The 13,235-nt window shown below is 43.6% G+C and overlaps 1 protein-coding gene across 1 annotated transcript; it reads right to left on the reverse strand.

Moving 5' to 3' along the window:
- Positions 1-333: 333 nt before the first annotated feature.
- LOC124121076 (mesenchyme-specific cell surface glycoprotein-like) lies at positions 334-7,486 on the reverse strand. The gene is made up of 11 exons (XM_046484029.2): positions 7,331-7,486; positions 5,309-5,499; positions 4,929-5,195; positions 4,381-4,585; positions 4,101-4,242; positions 3,885-3,999; positions 2,558-2,722; positions 2,065-2,121; positions 1,560-1,792; positions 1,006-1,229; positions 334-521 (listed from the first exon to the last, which is right to left on the reverse strand). The coding sequence occupies exons 2-11, from the start codon at positions 5,481-5,483 to the stop codon at positions 398-400; spliced, it is 1,707 nt and encodes a 568-aa protein (XP_046339985.1). The 5' UTR covers positions 5,484-5,499; positions 7,331-7,486; the 3' UTR covers positions 334-397.
- Positions 7,487-13,235: the final 5,749 nt, after the last annotated feature.

A 13,235-nucleotide genomic window follows, 5' to 3' on the forward strand; every position in this document is an offset into this window, starting at 1 on the left:
AGACCAGTTCCACTCGAGTAGTTTTCGACCTACTTTGTATCTCCCCGTTGTTACCATGGTACATACGCCAGTTCTACACGAGTAGTGGACGACCTACTTTGTATCTCCCCGTTTGTACCATGACACATACACCAGTTCCACTCGTGTAGTGTACGACCTACTTTGTATCTCCCCGTTGTTACCATGGTACATCTCGCGCAGTATTCTACTTGGTCAGAATGTTCGTTTTTTTATGTGCAAATAGATCTGTCCTCAAAACTGTCGTACATAACATTTAATATCCAAGGTGAAACTAATCCACACAAACCAACGTTCAAATGATTAACTGCGATATGTTTCTAAACGTTTATTAAACATCATTGCTTAGGCTACATTTTCATCTGATTGGCAGTGTGGATTATTCCTGAGAATCGTCGTCCAGTGTCCGTGCAGGCCATGTCTCGTCAGCAAGCGTGTACACTGATATGCTTCCACTGGCCTCAGAAGTCACGATTACGATAGGGGTTCCCACTGACGAAATTCTGCAACACAGTGATGACAAACACACTTAACTTGTCAGGTATGATTGGTGACCGCGTAGATGCGAGCCCCGGCTGTGTCAAGCGTTAAAAGACGCTAAAATTGTTACCGACCTTGGCAGTCGGCATTAGGAGCATAAGACAAGCAGTGACCGACTTGGAGTCCATATACTGTATCTGAGTGGGGTATTCATGATAAACTTTTGAAATTGTGTCTCAGGGGGCTTGCACTTTAAAACTAGTGCAATCAGGCACGCGCACGTTCACACACACACACACACACACACACACACACACACACACACACACACACACACACACACACACACACACACACACTCACTCACTCACTCACTCACTCACTCACTCACTCACTCACTCACACTCGCACGCACGCACGCACGCACGCACACACAAAGAGCAATAATCTTGAACGCGAAGTTAAAACCTATTTCACCTCATCTCACCTCTGAGTGGTGAGACTTACTTGATGTCAGATATAATGGCATCTCCCATGTCCTCCCTGGCGTACAGATTTGTCCAGGTTGCATCTATTTCCCCGGCTCTGTGCACACTCTGGAACTCTGGGGTGGGGTTACTGATGGTTGGCTGTAAGCTATATACGTAGAGTAGGCCGTTCCTGCCGCTCCCAAGAACCATCACTGAACGCCCTCCGAAATCTCCAATGGCTACAGAGTTTACTTCTGGACCCTAGGTGAACAATTTTAATATTACTAAACCATATTTATTCACATCTTCAAAAATAAGCAGCGTAACCTTCCAGATTTGTTTTATTTAGCTTACGATGAGGTTTGGGGCGGTCGGGTAGCCTAGTGGTTAAAGCGTTCGCTCGTCACGCCGAAGACCCGGGTTTGATTCCCGACATGGGTACAATGTGTGAAGCCCATTTCTGGTGTCCCCCGCCGTGATATTGCTGGAATATTGCTAAAAGCGGCGTAAAACCATACTCAGTCAGTCAGTATGATGAGGTTTAGTCACAGGTGCATCTCCTGACTGTCTGTGGAGCGGGAAACAACTCACCATCCACGTGGATCTGGCGTCCATCTCTTGCGCGGGGGTTTGCGAGAAGGTGGCGCAGTTACCATTGAATGTAGTCGGGAAGTACTGGCGACTGTACCTCTCCAGCTCGTCACCGCTCTCCCAGGTTCGCTCCATCGACTGTGTGTTCCAGATTGAGAACCCACGTCCACCGAAAGCATAGGGAACGTTCGGCGTGTCATCAAACCCGTCAACATTAGAGACGTACAGGCGACCTGCACGACACAATCAATGTCAACAGTACTGGATATCACCTGCGACCACCTACTGGAACTAAAGAAAATTGGTGCGTCTGGTTGAAAGTAAAGGAAAATGCAGCACCGCCCATTTTGAAAGTTTGGAAAGAGGTTTCACTGGTTCTGTCGGCATACTGTTACAGCAGTTAGAATATCAACCAGGTAGTTTGTGTATCTCGTATGCCGAGCAGTGCTACTGTAGGCATGGCTATGTGTACCACATGCAAACACGTATTGTTATATTTAATTACCAAGTTCGGCGTTTGATTTCAGTTGAGAGTTCAGTTCAGGATCATTTACATTCCATGCTGAAAACAGAATAGAACCGTATAGAATACAATATCTGTTAAAGATTCACTTCATAATGAACATTTAAACCCTTGGTGAGGAGTATATTCATATTCGCTTCAGTAAAACGTAACCTGGCAGGGGCATACGTTAGACAATGATTTGAATTGGTCTGCATGTCTCGTCTCATTAGAACGAGCTTTCCCCGATTACCGACATGCGCCGGTGGCAAACTATCATTTTTCACGAAGAGCATGGAAATATACCTTGTGTGGGAATATAGGTATTTCACTTTGCTTCCTGAATTATATTTTCATCCTTGGGGAATTATGAGCATCTCACAATTTATGCACCAATTTATGCAACCCCCAACCACCCCGACCCCCAACCACCTCCACCTCCAACACCACCCCGAACCCACCTTTCACACTGACCTAGTTGCCGAAATGTACATACTCAGTGATGCCGCTCTAGCGTAGTCTTGGAAGGTGACCCCGGGGATGTTGGTTGGTCTCCCCTCGTCAGTTGTCACCAGGTAAGGTATATCAGCCCCCCATGTGAAGAAGGCGACTTTGTCGGGCTGGTACAAGCTGCGGATTTTCCTCGATGCCATCGCGATACCTGCAAGTTCAAAATGTATATATATACACACACACACACACACACACACACACACACACACACACACACACACACACACACACACACACACACACACACACACACACACACACACACACACACTCTCTCTCTCTCTCTCTCTCTCTCTCTCTCTCACACACACACACACACACACTCACACACACACACTCTCACACACACACACACACTCTCTCACACACTCACACACACACATATATATATATATATATAATGTGTGTGTGCCTACACGAGTGTATGTGTTAACTGTTAATGTATGTCAACGCGACAGTAATGCGTAAACCGTTATATGTATGTCAACGCGCCAGTAATGCGTAAACACTTATATGTTTGTCAACGCGACAGTAATGCGTAAACTGTTGCATGTATGTCAACGCACCAGTAATGCGTAAACACTTATATGTTTTTCAACGCGACAGTAATGCGTAAACTGTTGCATGTAAGTCAACGCGATAGTAATGCGTACGCCGCTATATGTATGTCAACGCCACAGTAATGCGTAAACTGTCATATGTATGTCAACACAACAGTACTGCATAACCATTACATACATGTATGTCAACGCCACAGTAATGCAGAAAGCGTTATATGTCAACGCCACAGTAATGCGTAAACTGTCATATGTATGTCAACACAACAGTAATGCATAACCATTATATGTATGTCAACGCCACAGTAATGCATAAACTGTTATATGGATGTCAATTCGACAATAAAGCGTAAACCGTTATATGTCAACGCGACAGTAATGCATAAACTGTTACATGTATGTCAACACAACAGTAATGCATTACCGTTATATGTATGTCAACGCCACAGCAATGCGTAAACTTTTATTTGTATGTCAACACGACAATAAAGCGTTAACCGTTATATGTATGTCAACGCGACAGAAATGCAAAAACTGTTACATGTATGTCAACGCGACAGTAAACCATCATTATGTGTATCTACACTGTTGTATGAAGTATTCCCTTGTTTTCTTTTACCTCCCTTTGATACTGAAACAATCTGCCCTTAAAAAGAAGGATCTTAGATCATTTTCATAGCCGTTATCGTTGGCCTTATAAGTTCACTACAACGTAGAAAATCAACAGGGTTAATCATTTATCATACAACTCACCATTGTCTCTGTCACTGGCATCTATGTTTAAAAACTCCCAACTCTTGTTGCCCATCGGGTATATGCTGGTGATCACAGAGTTCTCCAGATCAATCCTTGCAATGGCATTGTTTTCCTATGTTTAAACAGATATAAGAGTTGTGTTAGCAAGTAGCGTGTAGTGTATGCAGCCTGACGTGTACGTCCATGCTTTCTGAGTTAGAAAATAAGACATGCCTGCAAGGTGATGTATGCAAACCCATTGCTAGGTGAGATGGCCACATACTCCGGCTCCACGTTCTGGGAGAACTGGATTATGTTGGAGGGATCGTTGGGGTCACGGCGAAGCCAGTAGCGGACACCTTGATTCAGTAGCGTGCTGAAAAACACCAGTCAATGCCACTGAAATAAACATTAATAAAAAAGAATTATTTCTGTTATCGATTATAAATATCTTTTAATGCTGTTTAAAGTGTGTTCTTTTCATATAAAATGGAAAATGTCCTTTGTGCTTTACACAAGTTCACTCTGTTCGTCGTATTTCTTGAAGTCAATGGTTGTGACTGTTGGTAAAGCGCCAGGCGTTGTGGAGAATGTAACCACAGAAACTGTCCCCTCGGGGTCATAGAAGGTGCCACCGACGACCCGGGGCTCCCCCTCGTTAGATACCACCAGACGACGGCAGTCGCTAGTGAACTTCATGTTGTCAGGATGGGCTCCCACTGGACGGGAAGAGATCATATTACAGGGCACAATACGATTACGTTCTTTTTACTAGCTATTCAAAGCTGTCATAATTGACAGCGCGCATTATATAGAACAGCATTTATGACATGATGAAAACGAAGGTGAAATATGGACCTGACGTCTGATTACCTAAGAGACGCTTAAGGCACCAGATGTTGGCATGTCTGTCCATTCACCTTTTGCTATGGCAAAGTCTATATTCGCATATATTGAGCGACATTTCAGTGTTGATAAGTTACGATTGTAGGTAAATCTGCATTGTGTTCTGAAAATGGTGATGGGACTTTCTACATTAAGTTACCAAGATATTCAACTGACCGGTAATCCTAGGATCTGTTGGGTTGAGGGGAGTGAGTGTATCTGAGCTGCTCTCAAACAGATTATAAAGAACCAGATGTCCCTCAAAAGCCACAGAATCTTGGCCGTCAAAGGTGACGGCCAGTGTGGGTGTAACCCCTGCCGCCCGACACAGCTCCACATCCAGAGGACGGCCGTCGGCGGCGACGTTGAAATTGTAAGTGTAGACTTCCTGCGGGTTGGCGGGGTCAGCGAGGGAGATGATGTGCAACATAGCCGTGTCACGACCTGACAAAACAAAACTGACATGTAAAAAAGGGGCATCTGTCGCTCGTATTCTTTAATAATGTATCCAAAACTGCATCAGCAGAACAGCAAGGTATACGAAATGCTGGACTCACCAACAACATAGAGGTAACTCCTGGCATCATCATAGGCGCTCTCCCTGGCTGTTCTGCTGTTGACGACGTACTGGCCGTTACGGTTGGGGAGTCTCAGATAGGATGCCTCTTTCAGTACCACCACACCATAGGCCACGCCCACTAGGGCAACCATTCCAACCAAACACACGTGCATTGTGCTGATGAGTCGTCTGAAGCAAAACAACATACGTTGAATACAACCAGCTGTATTAGCGGCGAAGTTTTAACGGAACTTCATGCTGATGACTGACACTCCATACAAGCAGTCATCAAAGTGCTTTATTTACCTACTGTTACTACTGTTTCAATATACACATAGTATGTACCACCTGTCTTATATCGTCTTATATGGGGTATTTAAATATGTTTGCTGAAAAAATGTACCGTTGCATATTTTATTAACACATGTGTTTTACAAATCGCTGAATACTTCAGTAGTTCAGATACCAGCTTAACCTGTATAATGACCATTTTTATATGGACGTAGTATTTTGTACTTCACACGGTTATCTCTATTATGTGTGGAGGCTATTTGTTTCATATAACCACCTCATACATGGGGTATCTAATGAGTTATCGCATAATCAATACCATTATCGACTGTAAATGGCTGATTGTGGGGACATCGAAGTTGACCTTGTTTATTTATATCATCCACACGGCCCTACAGGCTGCGCTAAACACCCTCAACCAGTGTTGTTGTAGTTTCAGTTTGAGTGATACCATACAGAAAGTATAGTACGACATATCCATATTGCTTCCTGTCATCGTCCTCACACATCATATTTCGTTCAAAGAAAATTTCAGTGGTAATGGTTTTTAAAATGACTTAATGACTTAATGTCGGTGTATGGTTTGGTATTATCTTGCTCATATTTAACACAGATTCAATACGTTCTACACCACCTGCCCTAAAACGTCTTTCCTTGTTATATTACTTTCTACGAAATGCTTACAGAGAAAATAGAATAAAGCGATACCCTGTTTCAAGGTTAAAACAACAATTTCAACATACATGAAAAGCTGGGAAAGCTGGGGCGCGTGATGGTTCATGACGTGAGCATTCGAAGTGACTATGTATGACTATCTCCTTTGTACAAGATTTGCATGTGCTCATCAACTGTTATATATACACTACAAATCGGTTAAAATTTAAAAGTAAATAGCGTAAAAATCAATCTATTTTTTTTCACTTTCCCTTGAATTCAGAATATTATACCACGAAATATAGAACTACAAGGAGGTGTTTATTCCAGTAGAGTTGCATGCAATGTAAATGTGTTGTACCTGGGGGAAAGTCTTCGTCTTTTTTTTTTACCTCGGAAACAGTTTTTTCGTTTTCAATATGGTCAAATGTTTGTTTCTGTGAAGACTGTGGTGTATAGTAGGTAATGAGCCATCGGCGGCTGTACCAAACCATTGTGCCTTTTTGGCAATTCTTGTTTTCATTTTAATTATAGAAGGATCAAAAGCTAAAAATCCCTCTCCTGCGTAAGGCTCCAAGTCGTTGTTGTATTTCATCTTTCCAACTTGGGTTTAGAGATTCGGTATTTGCTACAGCTTTGTGTTCTTGTATCATAAGGCTGAAATTCAAAACTACAATAGCCATACAGGATGGCGTAGATGTCATGACCCTAGCAAGTTCTAATCGCTGAACTTTGAAACATTTGAAATGAATTCAGTCGACAGTTTTTTTAACTTGTTTTTTTTTACCCAAGTCTCAGGCGACATAGAAGCATCACCCATAAATAAGAATAAAATATATAAAGCACACTGTTATAAAAATATGGCCGTATCAAAAGTAACTCTTGTTAAAATGTCTCAAAGGTTTTAATTCTCTATTTAAAGGCATCGTTTATTGTTTATCAACTTTTGAGAGAAATGGAAATGTTTTACAAAAAAAAGAGTATGACATATGTTGAGATGCAGATACGACAAAGCATTCCGCGGGAAGTTTGTACGGTCACACCATGTCCACACTGGTGGTCTGTGTGTACTCACCGGGAGATCAGTTCACTACACGTCCTCTGAGATTCGGCTAACAAACTGAAGAGACCAACCTATCCAATTTTTGATTAGGCGTCAAGTTGGCACCTGTTGTGTCGCAAAGGTGGGCCGCACCTTGAGGTCTTGGCCAACGGTTTCGAGAGGTCAACGCGCTTGTGAATGGTCTTATTTCAGTCACGTGACAAAAGAACAGGGCCAAGTTAGCTGCTATACAGATAGGTATAGTATCCATAGCCTGAACGTTTACGTACGTAGGTGGATGAAATAGTTCTGCTCACTGGAGATAAAACATGAACAGTATATCTACTTTCTTGTGTAATTTGTGCAAGGCTAAATATGGTTCAGGACAACGCGTATACATCTTAAGTAAGAGAAATAGTGTATGCTTGGGTGCGTGTTTGTGTGTCTTCTGAGAGGCTACAACCTCAGATTGATATAACTCAAGGAGTTATCAGAGCACGGTATCGTAAACTGCTATAGAAATCACTTGTGTCTAGAATGGACTCTGTAATCCGGACCTGGCCGTTAACAGAGCTTTTTTTATGGTCCCAAAAGAGTTCAAATTGAAAATATTCCACTATACATGTGTTCCCCACAACACATTCATCCTGAAGGGCAAGTGACACACTGATACAGCGGCTCCCACCACACAAACATCCTGAAGGGCACGTAGCACGCTGATATATAGGTGTCACACACACACACACACACACACACACACACACACACACACACACACACACACACACACACACACACACACACACACACACACACACACACACACACACACACACACACACACACACACACACACACACACAGAAAAGGAGAAAGGAGAAAGAGAGAGAGGAAAGAGAGAGTGATAGAGAAAGAGAGAAACAGAAAGAGAGAGAGAATGAGAAAGAGAAGAGAGAGTAAGAGAGAAAAAGAGAGAGAGAAAGAGAGAGAGAAAGAGAAAGGGAGAAAGAGACACACACACCAAACTCACACCACGACACACACACACACCAACACCACCACCCACCCCACCCCACACACACACACACCCACACCTAAACACACACCCAAACACATCAACACCACCACCCACACACACACACACACACACACACACACACCCACACCTAAACACACACCCAAACACATCCACACACCCACTCACACACACACACACACACACCAACACCTACGACCACCCACACACTCACACACACAAACCCCAACCCCCCACCCCACCCCCCACCCACCCACACACACACACACCCACACCTACACCCACACTAACGACCACACCCACACCAACACACACACCCACACCAACCCACCAACCCACGACCCCCCCCCACACACCAACACCAACACACACACACACACACACACACACACACACACACACACACACACACACACACACACACACACACACACACACACACACACACACACACACAGAGAAAAGGAGAAAGGAGAAAGAGAGAGAGGAAAGAGAGAGTGATAGAGAAAGAGAAAGAGAAAGAGAGAGAGAATGAGAAAAAGAAGAGAGAGAAAAAGAGAGAGAGAAAGAGAGAGAGAAAGAGAAAGGGAGAAAGAGACACACACACACCAAACTCACACCACGACACACACACACACCACACATCGACCAAACACACCCATCCACATCCACACCCACATACACGCACACACAGAAACACACACACACACAACCACACACAACCACACACACCACACATAGGCCAAACACATCACACACACACCACACACCATACACACACCACAGACATACCCACAGCCCCCCTCCCCCCCCCCCCCCCCCACATACACACCCACCCACACCCAAACACCCACACCCAACACACACACACCCCATATACACCTTACACACCACACCCACACACCACGCCAACACACACACATCCCCCACCCACACACAACCATCCACAGATCCACACCTACACACACACCAACACACCCACGACCCCACACCAACACCAACACACGCCTACACACTAACACACACACACACCAACAAACAAACACACACACACACACACACACACAGAGACCACCACCACCACCACACATCAACACACACATACACCAACACACACACACACACACGCACAAACACACACACACACTTACATCCAAACACACACATCCACACACACATACACACACACAGAACCACCCACACATCCACACCTACACCCACACTCACACAACCACCCACACCCACATACACCCACATACACCCACACACACAACCACACTAACGACCACACCCACAACCACACCAACACACACACCAACCCACCCACCCACGACTCCACCCACACACCAACACACACACACCAACCAACACACACACACCAACACACACACACACACACACACACACACACACACACACACACACACACACACACACACACACACACACACACACACACACACACACACACACACACACACACACACACACACACATATCAACGCACAGCACCGCACGCCCGAACCCGCACGCCCGCTAGTGCCAGTGTGGAAGATCATTTGATTAAAACATTCGCCAGGTGGAATTCAGACTGCTTCACCAGATACATCAGAACATCAGAAGAGACAGTAAGGACAGCCGAACGAGCATTATGCTATGAGTGACTCTTTCTTTCACTAGAGGCTTGACGATTGTGTGTGTTGTGACTTCCTGACTCTGTTCAATCTTGTTCTGCGACATTACCTGGATAATATAACTCATTGGACAATATTGGATTCAGTTTTTAATTCTCATATGTATTATATTTAACATTATCGTTTTATATCATCAATTTTATACTTTTCTTATCACTTTTGGGGCTCTTGGTTTTTACCTCGCTTTGGGCTTTGCAAGTCAATCATTCCGTAAACTATCATTTTATGGCTTGGAGCCCCCAAAGTATTTTCATTTTCACTCATACCCGCAGGGTATCACTCTTTCTACTGATTTTCATTTTACTCACACACGCAGGGTATCACCCTTTCTACTGACCCGCAGGGTTTCTAAATTAAATTGCCCGCAGGGCAACCTTTCTTATTTGGTATAACCTATTTAGATCTACCCGCAGGAAGGTAAGTATGGGGTTACCAGCGGTATGATCAATTAGAACGAGTTCATCTTTTGGCATGTAAAAGTTTTTTAAAGGTGGGAAAAGAAACGCCCAATGCCATTGTCTATGGTGAATGTTGTCGCTACCCGCTTTATGTCAATGCACAGGTCCGCATGATAAAGTCTTGGTTACAATTAACCAGAATGCATGAAGGGAGTATCCCAAGAAAAGTATATAACATGCTGATGTATTTCGACAACATTGGTCATAATACTTGGGTAGCATCTGTTCGTAACATTTTCGCATGGTTTTGGATTTGTATGGTTAAACCAGTCTGTTGGGGACAAAACAGCTTTCACTGGGGTATTTAAAACGTGTCTTGTAGATGAATTTCGTCAAAACTGGATGTCAACAATCAACAGTAGTAACCGATATGTGATATATAAAGAATATAAAAAACTGTTTGAACCTGAAAGATGTAGATGTTTCTGGTAGGCTATAGTGTAGGGGTACATGTTTCTGGTGGGCTGTAATGTAGGGGTACATGTTTCTGGTAGACTATAGTGTTTGGGTATATGTTTCTGGTAGGCTATAGTGCAGGGGTAGATGTATCTGGTAGGCTATAGTGCAGGGGTAGATGTTTCTGGTAGGCTATAGCAGAGGGGGTAGATGTTTCTGGTAGACTATAGTGTATGGGTAGATGTTTCTGGTAGACTGTTATTTAGGGTTATATGTTTCTGGTAGACTATAGTGTTTGGTTAGATGTTTCTGGTAGACTATAGTGTATGGGTAGATGTTTCTGGTAGGCTATAGTGCAAGGATATATGCTTCTGGTAGACTATGGTGAAGGGGTAGATGTTTCTGTTGAAGTATAGTGTATGGGTAGATGTTTCTGGTGGCCTATAGTGTAGGGGTACATGTTTCTGGTAGGCTATAGCAGAGGGGTAGATGTTTCTGGTAGGCTATAGTGTAGGGGTACATGTTTCTGGTGGGCTATAGTAGAGGGGTAGATGTTTCTGGTAGACTATAGTGTATGGGTAGATGTTTCTGATAGACTGTAATGTAGGGGTACATGTTTCTGGTAGACTATAGTGTTTGGGTATATGTTTCTGGTAGACTGTTATGTAGGGGTAGATGTTTCTGGTAGACTATAGTGTTTGGGCATATGTTTCTGGTAGACTGTTATGTAGGGGTAGATGTTTCTGGCAGACTTTAGAGTAGGGGTACATATTTCTGGTAGGTTTAGTGCAGGAATAGATAATTCTGGTAGGCAATAGTGAATGGGTAGATGTTTCAGGTAGACAAGGTGCAAGGGTAGATGTTTCTGGTAGACTATAGTGTATGGGTTGATGTTTCTGGTAGGCGATAGTGTAGGGGTGGATGTTTCTGGTAGGCTATAGTGAAAGGGGTAGATGTTTCTGGTAGACTATAGTGTATTGGTTGATGTTTCTGGTAGGCGATAGTGAAGGGATTTATGTTTCTGTTAAAGTATAGTGTATGGGTAGATGTTTTTGGTGGCCTATAGTGTAGGGGAAGATGTTTCTGGTAGACTATAGTGCAAGGGTAGATGTTTCCGGTAGACTATAGTGTATATGTAGATGTTTCTGGTAGACTATAGTGTAGGGGTACATGTTTCTGGTAGGCTATAGTGTAGGGGTAGATGTTTCTGGTAGGCGATAGTGAAGGGGTAGATGTTTCTGGTAGGCGATAGTGTAGGGGTAGATGTTTCTGGTGGACTATAGTGAAGGGGTAGATGTTTCTGGTGGACTTTTGTGTACGGGTAGATGTTTCTGGTGGACTATAGTGAAGGGGTAGATGTTTCTGGTAGACTATAGTGTGTGGGTTGATGTTTCTGGTAGGCGATAGTGAAGGGTTAGATGTTTCTGGTAGACAATAGTGCAGGGGTTAATGTTTCTGGTAGACTATAGTGCAGGGGTTGATGTTTTTGGTGGGCTAAAGTGCAAGGATAGATGTTTCTGGTAGAATATAGTGTATGGGTAGATGTTTCTGGTGGACTATAGTGCAGGGGTAGATGTTTCTGGTAGACTATACTGTAGGGGTTGATGTTTCTGGTAGACTTTAGTGTATGGGTAGATGTTTCTGGTGGACTATAGTGCAGGGGTAGATGTTTCTGGTAGACTATACTGTAGGGGTTGATGTTTCTGGTAGACTATAGTGTATGGGTAGATGTTTCTGGTGGACTAAAGTGCAAGGATAGATGTTTCTGGTAGACTATAGTGTAGGGGTTGATGTTTCTGGTGGACTATAGTGCAGGGGTTGATGATTCTGGTAGGCTATAGTGCAGGGGTAGATGTTTCTGGTAGGCTATAGCAGAGGGGTTGATGTTTCTGGTAGACTATAGTGTATGGGTAGATGTTTCTGATAGACTATAGTGTTTGGTTAGATGTTTCTGGCAGACTTTAGTGTAGGGGTACATATTTCTGGTAGGTTATAGTGCAGGAATAGATAATTCTGGTAGGCAATAGTGAACTGGTGGATGTTTCTGGTAGGCTATAGTGAAAGGGGTAGATGTTTCTGGTAGACTATAGTGTATTGGTTGATGTTTCTGGTGGACTCTAGTGAAGGGGTAGATGTTTCTGGTGGACTTTTGTGTACGGGTAGATGTTTCTGGTAGACTATAGTGTTTGGTTAGATGTTTCTGGCAGACTTATGTGTAGGGGTACATATTTCTGGTAGGTTTTGTGCAGGAATAGATAATTCTGGTAGGCAATAGTGAATGGGTAGATGTTTCAGGTAGACAAGGTGCAAGGGTAGATGTTTCTGGTAGACTATAGTGTATGGGTTGATGTTTC

The sequence above is a fragment of the Haliotis rufescens genome, unplaced genomic scaffold (assembly GCF_023055435.1).
Source record: "Haliotis rufescens isolate VD_foot unplaced genomic scaffold, xgHalRufe1.0.p SCAF_586, whole genome shotgun sequence".
In the NCBI taxonomy this organism is placed as follows: domain Eukaryota; kingdom Metazoa; phylum Mollusca; class Gastropoda; order Lepetellida; family Haliotidae; genus Haliotis; species Haliotis rufescens.

Coding starts and splice junctions, on each gene's coding strand:
- LOC124121076 (XM_046484029.2), bottom strand. CDS start 5,483: ATGCACGTGTGTTTGGTTGGAATGGTTGCCCTAGTGGGCGTGGCCTAT. Junction 4,000..4,100: donor TTGCATACATCACCTTGCAG/GCATGTCTTATT, acceptor GTTTAAACATAG/GAAAACAATGCCATTGCAAG. Junction 1,230..1,559: donor ACGCCAGATCCACGTGGATG/GTGAGTTGTTTC, acceptor TTGTTCACCTAG/GGTCCAGAAGTAAACTCTGT.